Below are 21,707 nucleotides of genomic sequence, written 5' to 3' on the forward strand. Positions count from 1 at the left end.
CTTAAACATCCAGAGCCATCTCCAGTTGTCCTGATATATATCTTGCCACTGAACCCAGATGGCTCTGGAGAAAAGGGTGAGGTTAGTGACCTTGAACATCCCTCCCTCACTTAAATCCAATTGATTGCAAGTCATGACATCACCTTCCTGTCATCATGCTCCTCTTCAAGAATGAAGGACAAACAACAAGATAACCATAAGTAAATCATTCCATCTCTCTGAGTTTCAGTTTCCTCATCCTTTTAATGGGAATAATAAAACCTGCACTAGTTCCCTCACAAGGTTGCTGCAAGGAAGGCACTTTGTGACCCATAAAGCACTATGGACAAGGCAGTTGTCTGTATTCATAGCTTCTAGCATTGAGACAGAAATGTTTATATTGATTGGCTTCTCAGTGCACATCTCTCAATTGTCCACTTTGGTAGGTCAGTGACTCAGTCATTTCTACTGTCTTTCAGCATCATTAGCAACTGTAGTGTTGTCCTTCCTCTTCCCTACCACCACCATCATAGACCATGAGTTCCTTGGGGGCAATAGCTGTTAAGGTTTGGGTTTTGGAGCCCTAACGTAGCACAGTTCCTAGCACATAGCAAGTGCTTAATGATTGTTGGTTTCATTGAACCGAGTCCTCTCAATTCACTGGCTCTGGAGTCAGAGGACATAGTTCTAATCTCATATCTGACAATTACTATCTATGTGTCCTTGAAGAAGTTGCTTAATTCCTTTGAGCTTCAATTTTTCCATCTGTAAAATTCAGGATCTTCCCCAGCAATCAGCTTTTAACTCATTTTCAGGTTGGACAACATATTGATAGGGGATGTTAGCAACCTAGGCCCATCTTCCTCCATAAGCTCATCTTTAAATAAATCTTGGGGATCCAAAGTAAAAACAAAAGCAGTCCCTGCCCTCAAGAAGCTTATCTTCTTTTTTTGTGCTTTTTTGTGAGTGGGTCAATGGGGATTAAGCAACTTGCCCAGGGTCACACAGCTAGTAAGTGTCAAGTGTCTGAGGTCGGATTTGAACTCAGGTACTCCTGACTCCAGGACCGGTGCTTTATCCACTGCACTATCTAGCTGCCCCCAAGAAGCTTATCTTCTAATGAAAGAGAAACCATGTGCATCAATAGGAATATATGAGATACATACAAACTTCCGACAATTTAATAACCTTAGCAGGATCACAGCTGAAGTCTAGTTGTATCCCCCTTAAACTTCAGTAAGTCCATGGGTTCAAATATACTATGATGCAATAAGAAAAGCATAGCACCTAGAAAATAGGGTCCCTAGTCTAGGCTCTACCACTAACTTGCTATGTGACCCAAGGTGACTTACTCCTCCTCTCTGGGCCTGTTTCAATATGTGGACAATGTGAGGACTGCATCAGATCATCTCTTAGTCTCTTCTATCCCCCCTCCAACAGTCTATAAGACTATGTACGTATTAGTTTTGTATAATACTGGTCCCGTTGTTAAAGCAGAACTTGCAGAGACAATAAGTTACAGAAGGCAACATACCCTTTGCCCCTTGCTGAGGGGGCACACCTATGCTTGCCCCAACTCTGGCTCTACTCTGTCCCTTAAAGGGACATAAAGGGCCCTTGACTCCTCCTCTCTTCCGAGTACATGTATCTCTTTATTTTCTTAGAACACTGTAATGGAAGTAGCCTGGCATTAATGATAGCAATCTTGATGCTGGGAGGGTTCCCAACATTTTAGCATTTTTCTAATTAGCATGTTTCTAATCAGAAGGCCTCTTATCCCATTGGTAGCCATGTCCTTGCCCATGCTACTGAAATAGAATTCCCAAAAAATGTTTTAAATTTTCACTTTAAAAAAAAAAAGCTTTAATTTAGAGAATCAGTGCAGCCTGGCTTGCCTATTATTAAAGAATTAAAGTATGTAGTGTTTTGCATAATGAAAAATAATCAATATTTATTAAGAACCCAGAATGCTTCTGCAAGTCATTGCCCACTGGTAGCTGTTGCTAAGGCTGGTAGGGGGCAGAGGACGTGTCGCGAATTATTTAAGTATTGCGCTGGAGCTAATTTCCTAGTAACAGGTTTTAATCTTAGCAAATTACATGGAGATCCTACTAAGTTGGATATTCCTGTGCACAAGTTGGGACAAAAGGAGCTCTTAATGGGTGAATTTCAAGTTTTCTCTCGAGTTTCACATTATGCATTATTTACCCTCCAGAGGACCACATTTAAGCTCCAGAGACACTCATGCTGAATTAATTTAAGGTAATCTAGTGCAATTCTCCCAGCTTTCCTTACAAAGCAGATATATATTTGCATATCTTAGTGTAGCATCTCCTACCCTGATTTTATTTTTAACAGATAAAAAGGGTTGGATTTTTTGTTTTGTTTTGTTTTGTTTCTTGTCTTGTTTTTTTTGCAAACCCCTCCAAGCTTCTTGTCTGTGCTGTAAGTTGAGCCATGGAAATGTCAAATATTGACACTAAAAAGTCACATTTGATGAAGAAATCTCTCTGTGACTCATTTGATAGAATCTACAAAATAATTTGGGGAAGGCTATGTGTACCAAGCAGCTGCCCAAGATTACTCCTAATGGTAAGGGTGTTCATTAGTAGTTGACAGCTGAAAAGAGCTGTCTCTGGTCCTGAACCGGCCAAATCCAGGGACACAAAGACTTGCTGCTAGGAAACAGTCATCCAACCAGACAGCTGTCATTATTTCAGTTGAGATGCAGCCCCAACCACCCAAAGTAGATCCCAGATGGTCTTACCTTTCAGGACTTAGCAACTTAAATTTTAAATAAATTAAATAAAATTTCATGACTGATTATTTTGGTATTAGTCAGGACCATACAAGACTCTAAAAGATCCTGCTAGACCATAATCTCCTTGAGGTCAGAGATGATATCTTAGATAAATGTAAGGACAGTTCCCAGTACTTAAGTGGCACATGGCTCTACATTTGGTAGAAACCCAGTAAGTATTGTGTGAAAGATGGGCCACCATCTCAGGACTCCAAAGGAATTTTCTCACATTGTCTCTGAGCATTGGTCCTATGAATCAGCTCTCAATAAGACTGCATTTCTGGAGTATCCTTTCCTCATTCTGTCTGGTGAATGATCCATCCCTTCCTCATACAAATATTTTACTTCCCTATAAGAGACTATATGTCTCCTAAGCCTCCGAAAGAATGGATTCCACCTGCTTTTTCTATCTTGTGTTTGGGGCTGAGGGGCAACCAAAGACACATCTTGAACAGATCAAGTTTATCATGAAGGGTAAGGAAGGCAGAGACTGATGAGGAGAACTGGACAAATTCCTTTCTATTCCCAGGCTTCAGCATGAATCTCATGCTTCTAAGACTTCACTCAAAATCATCATGAGAAGGGAAAAACCCAACCTGACCTGGTCTGGGAGCATTGGGCTTTTTTTTTCACTTCCTTTACCATATGAAGCAGAAAGTACTGTGGAATTTTACTAAGAGCTTTGCCCTCCTGCCCCCTGGCTCACAGATCGATATTCCATCTCTAACTGAGACAACAATCAATGGAAAGCCTAGGCACCAGAGGGCAGTTTTTGGAAGGCATTGTCCTAAAGCACATAAACCTCAAGCAGTCCCAAGCACCACCATGGATGTATTTTTCAGTATTGTATCTAAATTCTTCTTGAACCTCTTTATACTTTCATCCCGAAATCACCACTGTGAGAAGTGCTGATTTTCATAGGTTTATTCCCCACTGGGTAAAGAACTCTCTTACTCAGTCAAAATTGACCTCATTCAGGCTTCAGGGGGCACTCTTTTATTTTTGTATTCTGGAATTTGCTAAGTAATTCTATGTTCACCCTATCCATTCCTTTCATATGGACAGGAGATTTGGCTATTCTTCTGGGCTACAAAGGGAAAAACACTGACCAGTGTTTGGAAGGGAAAAGCTTCAAACTCTAATATAGAGATGAATTTTGTAACAAGAAAAACTGTTTAAAAATTAAATAGACCCCCCCCCTTGAAAGATTAGTGAGTTTGCTGTCACTAGAGATGTTCTAGCATGGACCAGAAGACTTCTTTGGGAAAGATATCTCTATATGCACCTAAGCTTGTTATTCTTCTAGTAGCATTAGAAGCTACTAGGTCTAGTGGTTGAATTCCTTCACTGCCACACTTAAGAGCTCCAGCTTTGAGGATTTGGCTTTTCTTGGTACCAATCTCAGGACCTTTGCTTTTGGCCATAAGACATCCACTTTAACTAATCAACAGCAAACATTCAACAAACATTTATTAAGTACACATTATGTACATGCAAGGCACCATGCTAGAGTACTGAGGGAAGAAAAACAGCCCCTGCCTTTAAGATACTTACCTTTCTCAAGCTTTCTTAACCTTCTCTGATCCCTGAGGGCTAGTGCAAAGCAATGAGAACCCCAAATTTCTCTATTTTTCAGCTTTCTTAGTTTCCTAAATTCAGAGTTGCTATCTGATCTCCAATTACCTTTCCCATTTGTTGCCATTACCACTATGACTTTGTACACAAATTGGGCATAGGTGTCATCTTTCCCTTCTCCTACCTATCTTCACATGCTTCAGACTACAAGAATAACAGGTAATATTTATATAGCCCTTTAAGGTCTGTAAGGCACTTTCCATATATTATCTCATTGATTCAGTCCTTACAACAACCTTATACAAAAGTTCTGTTATTATTCTCAGTTTAAAAATGAGGGAACTGAGGGTGCAAAGAGATTAGGTGGCTTGACTACAGTCATACTGCTAAGATCTAAGGCAAAATTTGAACTCAAGTCTTTCTTACTTCAAATCTGATACTCTCTCCCCTGTTATACCTAGTAGGTACTTTTTAGAATTTGTTCACAAGAAAAAAATAAAACATACACATTCAAAAGGAATTCACAGTGGAAAGGTTAGTGAGAAGGCAAATTTTAATAGTATTTTTAATTACATTTAAGGACAAATTTTAACATTCATTTTTTAAATATTGAGTTTTTAATTTTCTTCCTCCTTCTCTCATCTCTTCCCTCCCTAAAATGGTAATCAATTTGATATGTTATATATGTGCTATCAAGTGAAACATATTTACATGTTAGTCATGTTGTGAGACAAGAAACAGACCAAAAGGAAAAAAAAACATTAAAAAAGTGAAAAATAGTACTACATTCAGACTCCATCAGTGCTTTTTCAGAATGCAGATAGCATTTTTCATTATAAGTCTTTTGGAATTGCCTTGGATCATTGTATTACTCAGAATAACTAAGTCATTCACAGTTGATTATCATAGAATGTTGATGTTACTGTGTACAATATTTTCCTGGTTCTACTCACTTTGCTTTGCATCAGTTCATGTAAGTCTTACCAAGTTTTTTCTGAAATCTGCCTGCTCATCATTTCTTATAGCAGAATAGCATTCCATTACATTCATACACTACAACCTGTTTAGTCATTCCCCAATTAATTGGCATACCCTCAATTTCCAATCCTTTGCCACCATAAAAGAACTGCTATAAAAATTTTTGTACAAGTAGGTCTTCCCTCTCTCTTTTTTTATCTCTTTGGGATACAGACCTAGTAGTGGTATTGCTGGATCAAAAAGTATGCATAGGGCAGCTAAGTGGCACAGTGGATAGAGCACCGGCCCTGGAGTCAGGAGTACCTGAGTTCAAATCCGGCCTCACTTACTTAACACTTACTAGCTGTGTGACCCTGGGCAAGTCACTTAACCCCAATTGCCTCGACAAAAAAAAAAAAAGTATGCATAGTTTGCTAGCCCTTTGGGCATAGTTCCAAATTGCTCTCTAGAATGAGAGTACAAATTCTAAAGAAAAACTATCCAGCCCCTAACTGGGTGTTCTTTAAAATTTAAACTGTCCTATCTGAGTCTAGCATTTTCCATGATGCTCTAGTTTTGAAGCAACTGACTTTCTTGTCAATATTCATACTAAAACACCCATCCATGTGTTTTTCATGACTACACATATATAACCTATGTAAAAGTACTTGCCTTCTCATTGGAGAGGGGAGACAGAGGAGAAAGAGGGAAGTTGGAATTCAAAATTTGAAAAAAATGATGTTAAGATTGTTTTTACATGTAATTGGGAAAAATAAAATATTACATTTAAAACACCCTCCTCCTCCATAGCAATTTAGGATTCACGTGCCTGGGCATGATGGACCAAGTTGATTGGTCCCTTCCACAATCGCAAATTCACTCCCAGCTAATTAGGAGTCATCCTGATTGTTGCTGGGGGTGGGGGAAGGTTGGTATTCCACCTCCTACACAATCACTGAGCTAAGTAATTATCTCTTTTCTCTCAACCCAAAATGGTGAGAGAGTAGACTAGAAGCATCATCACAAATTATTAAAATGTATGCCAATGCCTTTAAAATAAGAGGTACAACACCCATCTGAAAGCACAAGTCAAGCTGTCATACCTTGTTCATAGATATTGAAGAGGGGATCTTTCCTAGGATGGGAGGTTAGGCTAGATGACCATTGAGGTCCTTGCCAGTTCTGGGTACCTACAGAAAGCCAGAAGTAGCACAGTTGAGTGGACAAAGGATTGAGAGACCTAGACTCATGTCCTGGCTCATGTGCTTACCAATCAACTGATGAACCTTCGAGGACATCTGCTTCATAGATGAGGAAACTGAGGCCAAGAGAATGTAAGTGCCTTGCTCAAAGACACACAGATAGTAACAGAACAGGAATGGATTCAATCAGTGTCAGTTTCCTCCTCTTCCACTTGCATCTTCCCCTAGAGGAGATCATCAGCATGATCACTAATTCCTAGAGCCCCTTCAGGAACCTTTGCTGTGGATGGGGTTTACATTGGTAATATGGATATCCCCTTGCACATCACAGCACAGATTCATTGGGATGAGGTTAGTCCAAATGAGAAAAATAGAGTGCTATTGCTTTCAAATGCTAATTGCTGACCAACCTCTCCAAATAGAGGGCCTAACAGGTCTGCTTTAATAAATAAGTAAGCAGGGCCCAATTAATTCAACAAGCCTCAACTGGATGACTACTAAGTGTAAGATACCATGGTCAGCACTATTCAAACATTATCAGACAATGTGAGGACTAGAAGGTGTCTCCTCTATCCCAGACCTGAACAAGAATCTCCTCTAAAAATGACCTCAAATATTTAGGGTTTAGAGACCTCTAGGGAGGGAGAACCCCTTTCGTGCACCTTGGCTGTCTCTGCTTGTATGGAAGTCAGCCTTTCCTGGCATGGAGGTGAAATCTACCTCTACAACTTCTCTTTGATGCCAGTTCCTTCTGGGCTCAAACAGAATGAGTCTAGTGTCTAGATCCTTGGGAGTAGAGGGGTTTTTTTTTCATTTCTTCTCTGTTTATTCCTAGAACCTAGTGTGTGATGCCTAACATACAATTGTTCTCATTCAGTTGTTGTCTTTCAGTTATTGCAATTGATTCCAACTCCTTGTGACCCTCTATGGGGTTTTCTTGGCAGGGATTACTGGAGTGGTTTGCCATTACCTTCTCCAGCTCATTTTACAGATGAGGAAGTTGGGGCAAACAGGATTAAGTGACTTGCCCAGGGTCACACAGCTTAGTACATGTCTAAGGTTGGATTTGAACTAGGTCTTCCTGACTCCTGACCCAGTGCTCCACCTAGCTGCCCTTAACACACAGCAGATGATTACTAAATGCCTGTTGATTGATATAAGGTCCTAGAGAGAAGGTCATTATCACCCAGTCAGATCAGGGGGATGGATATTTTAGTGGAGCTTTAAAGAATGACAAAGGGTCTTCAACAGGTAAAAAGGGAGAGGGAAGATATTCTAAGCTAAGGGGAATATTTTTAAACTGGCCCTGAAGGGGGCAGCTAGGTGGCGCAGTGGATAAAGCACTGGCCCTGGATTCAGGAGGACCTGAGTTCAAATCCTGCCTCAGACACTTGACACTTACCAGCTGTGTGACCCTGGGCAAGTCACTTAACCCTCATTGCCCCTCAAAAAAATGGCCCTGTAATTTCATTGCTATAGAAAGTTCCTGAGGAAAAGTTATCTCTACTTGTGCAGTCAGGGACCTTTGTTGCAATTTACAGTCTTAAAGAGTTGGGAGGAGAGGGCATTGAGAAGTCAGCTATACTGCCTAGGGTGACACCACCAGGCTGTGTCAGAGAAGGCCTTAGACTTGAGGCTTCCGTATTGGGTGGGGGCATAGCTCACTGCCTACTCTCAGGTTGATTTTAATACAGAGAGAAGAGGGCCTATGTTCTCAAAGCTTTACTATCTATTCAGTGGGACAGTTAGGTGGCACAGTGGATAGAGCACTGACCCTGAAGTCAGGAGGACCTGAGTTCAAATTCAGCCTCAGATACTTTATACTTACTAACTGTGTGACCCCAGGCAAGTCACTTAACTCCAATTGCCTCAAACATCTGGGGCCATCTCCAGTCACCCTGCTATCTATCTTCCCACTGTACCCAGATGGCTCTGGGGGAGAGAGGTTGGTGACTTTGCCCTCCCTCACTCAAAGCCAATTCACTGCAAGTCATGACATCACCCCAATGTCATGGTCCTCTTTGAGAAGGAAGGACAAACAACAACATCTATTCGGTGAAATAGGAAGAGGACTTATAGCAGTGGTTCTAGTTCAGGAGAATTGTGGTCTAATCTGACCTCTGTTACTAGCTTGCTATGGCATTAGACTGAGCACCTTGAAAGGAGGAACTATCTTTTTACCTTTCTGTAGTGCAGCGACTGAGTGGATAAAGAACTAGGATGGCCTGGGTTCAAATCTGACCTCAAACACCTACTAACTGTATCATCCTGGGCAAGTCACTTAACCTCTGTTTTCCTCAGTTTCCTCAACTGCAAAATGGAAATAATAATAGCACCCACCTCCCACGGTTGTTGTAAAGATCAAATGATATAATATTTATAAAACACAACACAATGCCCAGGACATGGTCACTGCTCATTAAATGCTAGTTTCCTTCCTTCCCCAGAATTTAGCAGAGTGCCTGGCACATAGTAGGCACTTAAGTGTTTGTTGACTGACTATGTGACTTTGGGCAAACAAACCCTTTTCCCTTTCTAAGGCTCAGCTTCCTCCTCGACAAAAAGAAAGGGTTGTGTTGGATCAAATGACCTCTAATGTCCTTTCCTAAGTATCCTAAGTCCTACTGTTCTAAAAGTTAAATTACAATGCATTATTTAAATAACAATTCCATAAGAGTCTTCCCAAGGATCTATTTGACTAATTGCCTAATGAACAGAACCTCAGAGGCTCCACATTGAACTCAGTATTACAGCTGCTGGTTAGTTGTGTCTCCTCCAAATACTTCACCCTCATGCCCTCCCCCAACCAGCCAGGCTGGCCAGTGGGAGGTGCTGGAAATAAAAATAATGTCTACTGGGGCAGCTAGGTGGCGCAGTGGATAAAGCACTGGCCCTGGATTCAGGAGTACCTGAGTTCAAATCCGGCCTCAGACACTTGACACTTACTAGATGTGTGACCCTGGGCAAGTCACTTAACCCCCATTGCCCCGCAATAATAATAATAATAATAATAATAATAATAATAATAATAATAATAATAATAATAATGTCTACTAATGGGGGTGGGGGGATAGGAAAGCAAGAAAAGCTTTTCCAGAGGAATTTGCTGTATGGGAAGGTCTAAAGGAGGAAGGAAAGCAAGGTGCTGGTCATGGGGGAGGTGCTCAACCTTCCAAAGAGACTCAGTTGGCATCTCCATTCTAATTTGAGTAGCTGGTGCAAGATAACCAACCCAACCTCAGACAAATGAGTGTTTTCCAGGGACCAGTCCTGATTCTTCCAAAGATCCCAGACCACAGTGAGAAATAATTCATGGGATCATAAGTAGAAAGTTGGAAAGAACCTTAGAGGTTGTCTAGTCAATCCCTCTCATTTTACATAGGAGGAAACTGAGGCAAACAGGTTAAGTGACTTGCCCAAGTTCACAAGTTGGTGGCAGAGTAGGTCACTTACCCTGCCCCTTCCCCACCTTAATCAGTCCCCACTGGCTTTTTTGTTTTGTTTTGTTTTGTTTCGAGGGGCTTGGGGGGTTTTGTGTTATTGTTTTTCTGGGCAATGAGGGTTAAGTGACTTGCCCAGAGTCACACAGCTAGTAAGTGTCAAGTGTCTGAGACCATTCCCATTGGCCTTTGAAAGAGATCCTACCTGGTGCTGAAAAGAAATGGCTGGAAGGCTAAGAAATTTCGATTTTCTATTTTAGGCAATGGGGAGCCACTGAAGATTTAGGGGCAAGGGAGTCACCAATCATTTCTATACATTAAAAGGATGGATTTATCAGTTTTGTGAAGGATGGATTAGACAGGGGGTAGGAGAAGGAGAAGAAAGATGTTGTGGAGAGCGAATTATAGTAGAGGAAGGAGAAGGGAATGAACATTTACAGAGTTCCTACTATGTGCTGGGCACTGTGCCAAACACTTAACAATAGTTATTTCATTTGATCTTCATAACAACACCCATCTTACAGTTGAGGAAACTGAGGCAAGCAGGGTTACCTGACTTTCCCAGCTTAACACAGCTAATAAGTGTCTGAAGCTGAATTTGAACTCTGGTCTTCCTGACTCCAGGCCTAATGCTTGGTACAGCATATGACTAGTGGCTCACAAGACCCTTGTTTGGCTAGAGTATGGTTCCCTTTTTGTTTTTAACTTGGGGTGGTCAACTTCCCTCCTGCCCAAGTCCTTGCAGTGAGTTGCTGTGAGCTCCTTACCACCAGAAGGGTAAGGATCCCAGGTCATCAATCTTGGCAGCATCTTCCCCTAATCTTCATCTTCATCATCGCCATCGCCGTCATTGTCATCACCATCACTATACTTCTCCTCACCCTCACATGGTGTAACATCCTTTCTATCTCTTTTCATTTGATTAAAGCCTCATTTGACCAGCACGTCGCTCCACTCCCAAAGCCCAGGCTTCCACATCAGCATAGTGAGCAAGGACCAGGTGATCTCTCAGGCCCCCTCTAATCCAAATGTTTCATGAGTATGTGAGCTTTCCCCCCAGTAAAGGCAGATGTGTAGCAGGACCCCCATTTATTCCTTTGCAGAGGTGGGAATTTAACTACCAATGTGGCTGGTTAAATTTCCATCACCAGCAATTACTGGCTGAAGATGTGCTGAATCTGGAGCATCTGCATTTGAATCCTTGTCCTATTGATTCCAGACTAGATGACCTTGGGCAAAATATGTAACTTCTCTGAGTCCTCCTTTCCTCATGTGTAAAACAAGGAGAGTGAACCAGATGACTTTTTTTTTTTTTGCGGGTCAATGAGAATTAAGTGACTTGCCCAGTCACACAGCTAGTAAGTGTCAAGTGTCTGAGGCTGGATTTGAACTCAGGTCCTCCTGAATCCAGGGCCAGTGCTCTATCCACTGTGCCACCTAGATGCCCCGACCCGGATGACTTTTAAAGTCCCTTCTGGAACATAGGAACTCTACCTTTCCTAAACTATCCATTTGGATTTATTATTACAAGGGCCTCTTTTTCACCTTTTCATGCTGGCAAACACAAATTACAAGGCTCAGGGTTCCTAGGCAGCCTCCCTGGGTCAGCTCGTTAGGATGATGTTACCAAGGGGGCTATTTCCAGGCAGTGCTAACTCTGAATCTTCCTTTGCTTCCTTCTTCACTATCTGGCCCAGGGATCCCTCCACACTGAAGGGATCCAGCTACTTGTCCCAGTCCAAGCCAATAAAAAAGGGAAGAGGAGTAGCCTGATAATATGAAGAAGCTCTACTATGACCATTAAGTGTCCTAGGGTCAATTGATCAATCAAAATGAATTGGGCATACACCTATTAAGTTCCAAGAGAAAGAGCACATTCTATGGGATAAAGAATCAGCCTCAAAGTCAGAAAACCATGGGTTTAAGGCCTACCACTGGTCCATACTGATTGTGTGACTGGGCATGTCTCAGTGGCCCAAACAATACTCTAAGATTGTGAACTAACAATCAGGTATTCATCTACAGGGATAGAAGGAGTCTCCTTACTGAGAATCAAATTAAAGGTCTGGTCTAAAAAAACAAAGTCTCCCAAGGACTGTGGACCTAAATTTTTTAAATCTGGCCATTTCCTGCCTTCAAGGTACTTGTATTCTGATGCTATTGATAATAGCTATCATTTTATAGCACTTTCAGATTTACAGAGCACTTTATATGTGTTAACTCATTTGACCTGTCCAACAAGCCTGTGAGATAAGTGCTGTGATTATGTCCATTTTGCAGATGTGGAAATTGGGGCACTTAGAGGTTATGTGATTTGCTCTGGGGTCACACTGCTGGTAAGTATCTGAGGCAGGGTTTGAACTTAATTCCTCCTGACTCAAAGTCCCAAATTCTCTGCACCATGCCATCTGGCTGCTGCTGGGGGAAGGGTTACAAGATGGCACCACAGAAATAGGCACCAAATACAAAGTCTGTAGACCGAAAACATACAGTGATGGAGAACTCATGTTGGAATGTGGCTGGGATATCCAGGACAATCAAGGCTCCCATTTTTGGGCAGCTAGGTGGTACAGTTGATAAAGTACCAGCCACAGATTCAGGAGGACCTGAATTCAAATCCAGTCTTAGACACTTGACACTTACTAGCTGTATGACCTTGGACAAGTCACTTAACCTTCATTGCCCCGCCAAAAATAAAAATAGTTAATGGGATCCCCATGCCAAAGATGAGATTAATGTTTAAGATCATTCTTTTAGTCATTTTGATGTCATTGGTCCTTTTGGCAGGCTGGTGAAACCTATGGATCTCTTCTCAGAATATTTTAAACGTTTAAAATAAGACACAGCAAATTACAAAAGAAACCAATTATATTGAAATCATTATTAAAATATTAAAACACCAAGTTCAAAAACTGCAGGTGAAGAACACCTAATTTGCAGGAGCACATTTCCAGGTGGGGTGGAGAGACACTATGATGAGAACAAGGCTGCTTCCTAGATGGGACTGGACAGAAATGATGGTTCCCCATTTGACAGTGGAAGAAACTGAGATCTTAGAATATGAACTGACTCTCCCAAGGTCACACAACGTGATAGAGCCAGAGCCAATCCATTGTTTCTTTGCAACACGATGTTCGCTGGAATTCTTTCTAACAAGACCATCTTGAACCCAAGCCCTGTGGCAGATCAGGTCTACTTCTAAGACCCCTGAGACAATGGGAGAACCGAACCCAGGTAGAGGTGAAAACCAAGCTAGAAAATGAGAAATGGGCTTTGGGGAGCATTATTAGGCTCCTTAATTCCATACATTCTATTTTTGAATTTTTTTAATGCTGTTTCCATATTTAATTTGGTTTCCATTCCAATTAAGCTCTCTGTGTGCTACTGCCTTTCTCCTGCCAGGTTTAATTGCCCTTATTTAAATACTTTAATTAAAAGTATTGTGGGTTTCCAGATCCCGGAGTTGTAAGTATTGCACAAATAATTTAGATGGCTGGTATGGTAAGCTAAACAACTATGCTCTCCTGGGGGGCAGGGGGTGGAAATCAGTGTATTGAAAATCCCCAAATCTAGGAGCCATTGGATCTGATGCCCATAAGTGGCAGAGGTGGGGCACCAGGGAGGGCCCTCAGGGGACCCAGATTATACCTGAATGGAGGTAGGTGTGGGTAGACAGAGAACCTCTTCCCTTTCTCTCAAGTGACAAATGTAGAAACTGAGTCTCAGAGAAGAAAGATAATTCTCCCAAGGTCATTTCACTATTGGTGGCAGGAAAAGGATTAGATTCCCCAGGTGTTTTAACTCCTTGTCAAACACACTATTCTCTATACTAGCTGCCAGAATTCTCTTGTAACAGTCTAAACCACCCTTTGCTAAGCTCCCCAGATAGGGAGCTGGACTCAGCTGGCCTAGCACATCATAGTCAGTGAGATCTGATTTTGAAGAGGTCAGACAAAGGATTAGTAGGCACGTACGGCCTTAGATCCTAGGGGGAAAGATGGCCCAAGAGGAATGAGATGCGCTCAGGAACAAAATTCTGACAACAAAAACACAAACGCTTCTGATGAGGAATTAAAGTGAAAAAAGGAGCTGTCTGCAGGGAACCGGGGTGGATGCTGAACTAATTCATCGACTAGTTCTGATTTTTAAAAAGACATATACAGAAAATGGAAGCAAAGGCTGAGGGTGAATACAAAAGAGAGACATGCTCTGGTAAGTATAAACAGACTGCCAATGAATGCTAAGGCATCGAAAGGGATGTTTTCATTTAGGTAAAGGGCAAAAGAAAGATCAAAGAAGGGAGTGAGCTGAAGTTTGGGATAGATGACATCAGAGAGAAAACAGAGTGGGGTACAGTGGAAAGAGCTGGGTTCAAATCTTGCCTCTGACATTTATTATCACTGTGACCTTGAGGACCTAACCTCTCTGGGTATCTGTTACCTCATCTGTAAACCTTGGAGGATTGGGCCAGTTAGCTAGACCGATTGACTTCAGCTCTAAATTTACGAAACTATGAAACCTTGTTTTGTTCTGAGGGTTTTTTCCCCTACCAACTGAGAAAATCTAGAAAGTTTAGGACAGAAATGTTTAACAGGAAAGTTGAAATCCAAATCTAGGACACACACATGGCTGAGTGGATCGCATGCCAGCCTGGAGTCAGGAAAAGTCATCTTTTAAAATTCAAATCTAGCCTCAGACATTTACTAGCTGCGTGACCCTGAGCAAGTCCCTTCACCTTGTTTGTCTCAGTTTCCTCATCTGTAAAATAAACTGGAGAAGAAAAAAGAAAACCACCCCAGTGTCTTTGCCAAGAAAATCCCAAATGGGGTCACAAAGAGTCAGAGAACATGACTAGAAAAAAATGACTGAATAATAACTGAAATCTAAACAGAATGAGGAGTTGCTATTGACCCCACAATGCATAAAATGTTAGTCCCGGAGTCAGGAAGACCTTTGTTAAAAGGCGATCTCAGGCACTTCCTAGCTGCGTGACCCTGGACGGGTCGATGAACATTTGTCTGCCTCAGTTCCCCCAACTGTATAATGGGCGTAATAATTGCGCCTACCTCCCTATATTGTTGTAAGGATCAAATGAGATAATATCTGTAAAGCACCAGCACAGTGCCTGACAGATAGTAGGCTGTGAATAAATGCTTGTTCCTTTCCCTTTCCCCTTAAAGAATTCCAATCACCAGGCCAAGATTAAACAACATTCTAGGATAGAGAAAGAAAGAATGTGCAGATGAGTTTTCTGAGCTTCTGTCAGCAGTCTTTGGGAGGGAAAATCACACACACAAAAATTGGAGTTTCCATAGAACTGGAAATGGGCAAATGTAATCCTGATTTTCAAAAGGGGGAAGGAGGGAAGCTATTCCAAATATAGGTTGGCAATCTAGACTTTGGTTCCTGGCAAAACTGGGGACCATAGAAGGTTATGGTGGAGAGAATATTAAATTTGTAGGCAGAGAACCTGAGTTGAAATCCCTTCCTACCTGAGTGACCTCAAATAAATCATTTTATATTTCTAGGCTTCTTTCTTTATTGCTAAAATGAAGGGGTTAGAGTTGAAGGTGTTTAGGGTCTCACCTAGCCTTAAATCTATGATCTTATGAAAATTCTAGAACATATTTTTAGAATGTTTAACACTACAAAGCATTTCAATACACATAGTAGGGATAGGAAAAAGAATTATTCCTTATTAAGCACCTACTATGCTCCAGACACTATGCTAAGTGCTTTAAAATATTATTCTCAAATAGTATTTCTCCCAAAAGAATGATAGAGCAGATTTAAGTCTTCATAGCTTAAAACTGCACTAAGACTTTTGGGACGTGCTGTCTTATCAAACAAAATCACATAGTCATTAGAACCTTGAAGTCTCAGATTTATGTGGCCTTTTAAGATTGACTAAGTACCCCCTGGCACAACATCACGCTGTGTCAGATGCTATCGGAAGGGACCACAATGGAATAATCATGATGATTGCAACAAGTACCAGGCATGACCCCTGCTCATAAGGATTTTTACAGCCTCATTGGAGATACCCATGAACCACATAGGTCATGATTGCATATGGCAGACTCTCACACTGTTAGCGTTGGCAGTTTGTTATAGTGGAAAGAATAGTAACCTGAGTCAGGAAATCTGAGTTCTAGTCCCTGCCCCACTGTCATAGGCACCAAGTTGAAAGTTTACAGTAGACTAAGCTTCTTGAGAGCCAGGAATGTTCTGAGGTTTTTTTGTACCCTATTGCCTATCACAATGCCTGGTACATGGTAGTGCTTTAACACATCAGTGTTGAGCTGAGTTGAATTAAGATGGATAAGAGCAGGAAGCAAATGGAAGAATCCTGAGCACCAAACCTCTATCCCATAGTGAACCTGCTCCAACCCCTTGCTGACCCACTGTAATGGGCTGTAATTCGGGCCTCGTAATTTTGGAGAAGGAGTACCCAATTTGCAGACAGAAGACCTGGGTCCAGATGCTGCATTTGCCAGGGACAAACCATTCATCTCGATCACATTTTCTCTGTAAAATGAGGGGAAGGAGTGGACTAGATGACCTCTGAGGTGTCTTCTGGCTCTAGCTCTATCACTCTGACTAATCAGAAAAGAAATATGAATTCTGAGATCTCACGTGGATTTGTCAAGAACAAGTAATATCAAGCAAACCCCATTTCCCTATTCTCTTTTATTTGTTTGTTTACTTATTTGTTCATTCATTTGTTTATTCATTCCTTCATTTGTTTTTTGTTTGTTTGTGAATAGGGTCACTTACTGACTTGATAGTTCAGGAAATTTCATGGGCATAGTATACCTGGATTTCAGTAATAAATTTGGCTAAGTTTTTCATGCTAGCTTTGTGGGCCATATGGAAAAAGGATGAGCTAAGTAGATTATATAATTTAATCTGATTCAAAACAGACTAAGTAAACCCAAAGTGGTTATTGATGGCTATTGGAGGCTACTGAATTGATGACAACCTGGAAAGAGGTCTCTGGTGGAGAGCCCCCAAGAATCTGTCCTTGACCTGGCACTGTTCAACATTTTCTTCAGTGACTTAGATGGAGATAGAGATGGCATTCTTATCAAGGTTTCAGGTGATATATGTGTGACAGATTGCTGACATAATAAATGATATAATCAGGTTCTACAAAGATCCCCAAAGGCCAGAATGATGGAATAAATCTAATAAGATTTTAACACATTGAATACAAATAAACATAAAAGTTCTAGAATTACATTCTGAGAAATTAATTGCACAAGCACAACTGACATGTTAATGAGTCGATAGTATAATGGTACAAACAACTAGAGGGCACAATGACTATATCACTGGAGTCAGGGAGGTATGAGTTCAAATCCAGCCTCAGATACTTACTAGCTGTGTGACCCTGGACAAGTCACTTAACCTCTGTCTTCCTCAGTTACCTCATCTGTAAAATGGTGGTAACAAACAACACCTACCTCTAAAGTTCATAGAGATATTTACAATTCACTTAGCTTAGTGCTAGGCATATAGTAGATGCTTAATAAATACTTTTTAAAATGTAGCAGCCAAAAAAACTAAGATCTCAGTTTTGATTAACAAAAAGCTAGTTTCCAGAATGTTCTCTGTCCTGATTATTCCACATCCAGAGTATTATATTCTACTTTAGAAACTACAAGCTATAAACCAACCAGAGGAAGGCAGCCAGCATAGTGAGGGGTCTGGGAACCACATCCATGTAAAATCATGAATTCAAATGAACCTCAACAGGCCTCAAAGGTCATCTAGTCTGACCCTATCATCATGTTGAGGGGCAACATGGCACAGCGGTTAAAGGATTAGGCCTGTTGTAAGGGAAAACCTGGGTTCAAACCTACCTCTAACACTTCTAACTATGGATAAGTCACTCAACTTCTCTGACACTTGGGTTTCTCATCTGTAAAATGGGGATAATGATAACTGAAGAACTGATGAGATCATGGAAAATGGGAAATGATTTACAAAGTTAAAGCACGATATAATGCCAGCTATTATCAATACAAGGGGAAAACTGAGGCTCAGAGAATGTAAGTGGCTTCCCTACTGTCACACACAGGTGGTGAATAGCAGAGTTAGGATCGTAAGCCAAACCCTCTGAGCCAAAACCCAGTGTCTTTCCAAAGGAAGTGGGGTATTTCAGCCTGGAAAAGACTTCAAGGGACATGGTTAATACCTCTAATTATTTCATGGACTGTCAAATGGGATAGCAATTAGTTTTTTTCTACTCAGCCACAGAGAGCAAGTTAGACATTTCAGGGGGAAAAGATGTTGGCTCAATATAAGTAAATATTTTCTAACAATTAAAGTTGCCCCAAAATTGAATGGGCTGCTTTGAGAGGTAGTGAACTCCCTATCACAGCAAGTCTTCAAGCTGATGAAGTTGGATGGTTCTGTGAGTGGTAGAGTCCATGAATCTGGAAATAGGGCTCTGCCCCCATTTCAAAGTGGGTGAATCTTCCAAAGTCCAACCCATGTAGACCAATAACCCCTGGAGGTCCCAAAGTCCCAGTGAGGTCTTAGGGACCATATGCAGGGCACTTCAAACCCACTGATGTTTGGGTTGAATTTTGGGGAGTGAGGCAAGGCTCCAGTGGGACCAAGGACCAAAGAGGGCACTTGGCTGATGGCTCAGTGGTTGAGAATGGCCTCTCATATCCTGAGACACAGAAAAGCCATTATTACAGTTTCTCCTCTTGAATAATGGGTCATGTCTGTCACACTCTGCCAAGAAAAATTCTGTGTATCAGGGAAAATCACATGCCCTTTAAGAAACCAGGAGATGGCCCAACAGCCCCATTCAGCCTCATAGGCTGCCAAAACTCTTGATGAAGGGACAGAACCAAAGCCAGCCTAGTTTCAAAGACCCCAAATGTCAGTGGAATGGATTAAGCTTGGGTGGAAAGAGCAATCAGGAGAGACTGAACCATTGATTGGGTCCAAGATTTGTTTGGACTTGATTCCAACAAAAGTTAGCCCAAACCCACTTTTTCTGTTTCCTATCCACCACTTAACAGAGGACTCTCAGTTCTTCCCATGTCCCACCTCTTCCAACATCCAAATACAAAGAGGATCTACAATGTGTAGATACCACTTATATCTCAAAAATAATGTATACTAACATTGTATTTTCTATCCATTTTCTAGTGTAATCCTTACAGTAGTACTATGAAATAGGGAGTTGGGGCCTGATTATCCTCATTTTATAGAGGAAGAGACTGAAGGTCCAAGAAGAAAAATAATTTTGTCAAGGTCATACAGGGGAAGGGAAGAAGGTTTTATTAAATGTGCTTACTGTGTGCCAGGCACTTTAAAAGTATTACCTCATTTGATCCTCACCCAGGGTGTAGGTGGTGTCATTACCACCATGTTACAGATGAGGACAACTGAGGCAGACAGAGGTTAGGTGACTTGCCCAAGGTGGCACAGCTAGTGACTATCTGAGGTCATATTTGAACCCAGGTCTTCTTGGCTCAATGCCTGGTTTCCTATCCTCTTTGCCATCTAATTGGTAGTAAGTGGGAGAACTGGGATTCAAACTCGGGTCTCCACCTCCAAATTGAACATTCTTTTCACTGTCCTGTGGTGCTGATTACAAGGTCAGTGTCCTTTCCAGTAAACCAGGCTCCCAAGCTATCTGAGACAGGTATGCACTACACTTGTACTGGACACCCAGACATCAGTGTCTAACCAGATACATTCCCTGCCCACGAGAATCTTCCGTTATAAACACATCTCCCTGAAAGGAGCAGACTGGTAGAAAGCAGCATTCGCATTCCACTTAAGAAATCTTTTTTTAAGATACAATAATCTTTTCATATCAGACACAACCACTGTTAGGGACAGAAGGTGTTGCCATTGTGTACTGGAAAGAACACTAACCCAACCCTAATCAGAATCAGAAGACCTGAGTTCAAATCCTGTCCCTTCTATTTGATAGCTTTGGGCAGGTCTCTGGTTTGCTCTTAATCAATTTCTCTTGGTTTGCTCATCTGTAAAAATGATGTTGGAACTAGAAATCTCCAAAGTCCCTTCTAGGTCTGCTTTTTGCAATCCCATTAACTGGAGCTTGGACCCAGGTCTTATATCTGTCTCCTAGATCTAGGTTCAAGTTTGACCTTTAGCAACTAATACTACATATGTCATAAAAGAACTGTGTGGTACAGTGGAAGAACACTGGGTTAAGGATCAGATGAGCTAGTTCAAATTCTGGTTCTGGTACTTATCAGTGTGATTTAAGACACATCACTTTTCATTAAGCCTCGGTTTCCTTATATTGAAAATGGAGGTTAGTTTTAGCAATGTTCTATAAACCTAAAATATAAATTACCTAGGAAATACCTTTCGATAAAAATTTCTGGAAGAGTGGAAAACTGGAAGAAATTAGGTTTAGACAAACACATCATACCGTATACCACAATAAACTTCCTATCACTTAGAAATCTCTAAAAGTGGAATTATCAACCTTACTAATGATTTCCCTCTAACCTGGGATTTCCAAGCAAATACTGGATGACCATATATCAGGCATGTTATAAAGAAGATTCTTAGGCTGTTGTTCTATCCACTGCAACACCTAGCTACCTCCTCTAGTAGATATAGGTTGGACAATATGGCTCCTTCCAAAAGAGATTCTTGGGTACTTCTAGAGCCACAATCTACCAGTTGATTTAAAATCTCTCATCCTCAGTTTCTTCATCTGTAAAATGATGATAATACGACCTACCTCACAGGATTGTTGTGAAAATCTAAGGAGATAAAATTTGTGAACCTCAAAGCACTATGTAAAGGCTATTGTTGTTATCTTCATCATCGTCCTGCTAGGGATCCCTCATCTGAATATGGTGTTTGTGATAATTGGTAGCTCCCCATTTCCCTGGCATAAACAGGAAAGGAAAAAAGAGAATCTCCCTTGTCCTGACTTGTCTCTTACCCCATCCCGACCCCATAACCAGCTCTCGTGCTGCATTTGTCCCCTGATCCAATTCTCGGCTCTGACTTTTCAGGAAGGACCCATCCAGAACCAGAGATCCAAGCGTTGCCTAGAGCTGCAGGAAAACAGCGACAATGAGTTTGGGTTCCAGCTGGTGCTGCAGAAGTGCTCTGGCCAGCACTGGTCCATCACCAACATCCTGCAGAGCTTGTCCTCCTGACCAGCCCTGGGGAGGGAGGGGAGCCTCTCCCTCCCATCTTCTGCTACTGTGTAGCGCGTGTTGCCTGCTCTACTGTATTCTTTTCTTGGGGTTTTCCATGTGGAAGCTGGGCTTGTAGGCTGAGAAAAAAGACTCATTTCCTATTCAATTTTCATGGAGTTTATAGAAAGATGTCGAACAGTGGGTGAGGGTGGAAGGTCATAAACTATTTTACAACTGTACATAGGGAACAAATGGAGACTATTTATAACTGACAATAAAATGCTATTGGTTAAGAAAAGGCTTCCATTGGTCATTTGGTGCTCTGAGGGAAAGACTGAGGGATGAGAGTGTCTCAAATCCAGGTGCACATAGAGCTGAAGACAATTTGGAGTTTGCTCCTTCATTAGCATTTCATCCCAACATTGAACCAGGGATCTGGTTCCTTTACAGTCACTACAGATAATGGATAAAATGACCTCATTGTCAGAGCATGAGGGAAAAGACAGGAAAGGGAAGGAGGAATGTGGAAGAAGTGGAGGGAGGTGGGAAGAAGGAGAAGAAAAGGGAGGGGAGGCAGAAGTGAGGAGAAAGAGAC

At 41.5% G+C, this 21,707-nt stretch overlaps 1 protein-coding gene across 1 annotated transcript in view; it reads left to right on the plus strand.

The window, feature by feature from the left end:
* GALNT18 (polypeptide N-acetylgalactosaminyltransferase 18) overlaps window positions 1–21,393 on the plus strand; it is a 475,154-nt gene extending 453,761 nt beyond the window's left edge. Inside the window, 1 exon segment of the mRNA XM_043969506.1 lies at window positions 20,984–21,393. Coding sequence (XP_043825441.1) covers window positions 20,984–21,130 — 147 coding nt within the window. The 3' untranslated portion in view covers window positions 21,131–21,393.
* The last annotated feature ends 314 nt before the right edge of the window (window positions 21,394–21,707 follow it).

The sequence above is a fragment of the Dromiciops gliroides genome, chromosome 6, assembly GCF_019393635.1.
Source record: "Dromiciops gliroides isolate mDroGli1 chromosome 6, mDroGli1.pri, whole genome shotgun sequence".
Taxonomy (NCBI): domain Eukaryota; kingdom Metazoa; phylum Chordata; class Mammalia; order Microbiotheria; family Microbiotheriidae; genus Dromiciops; species Dromiciops gliroides.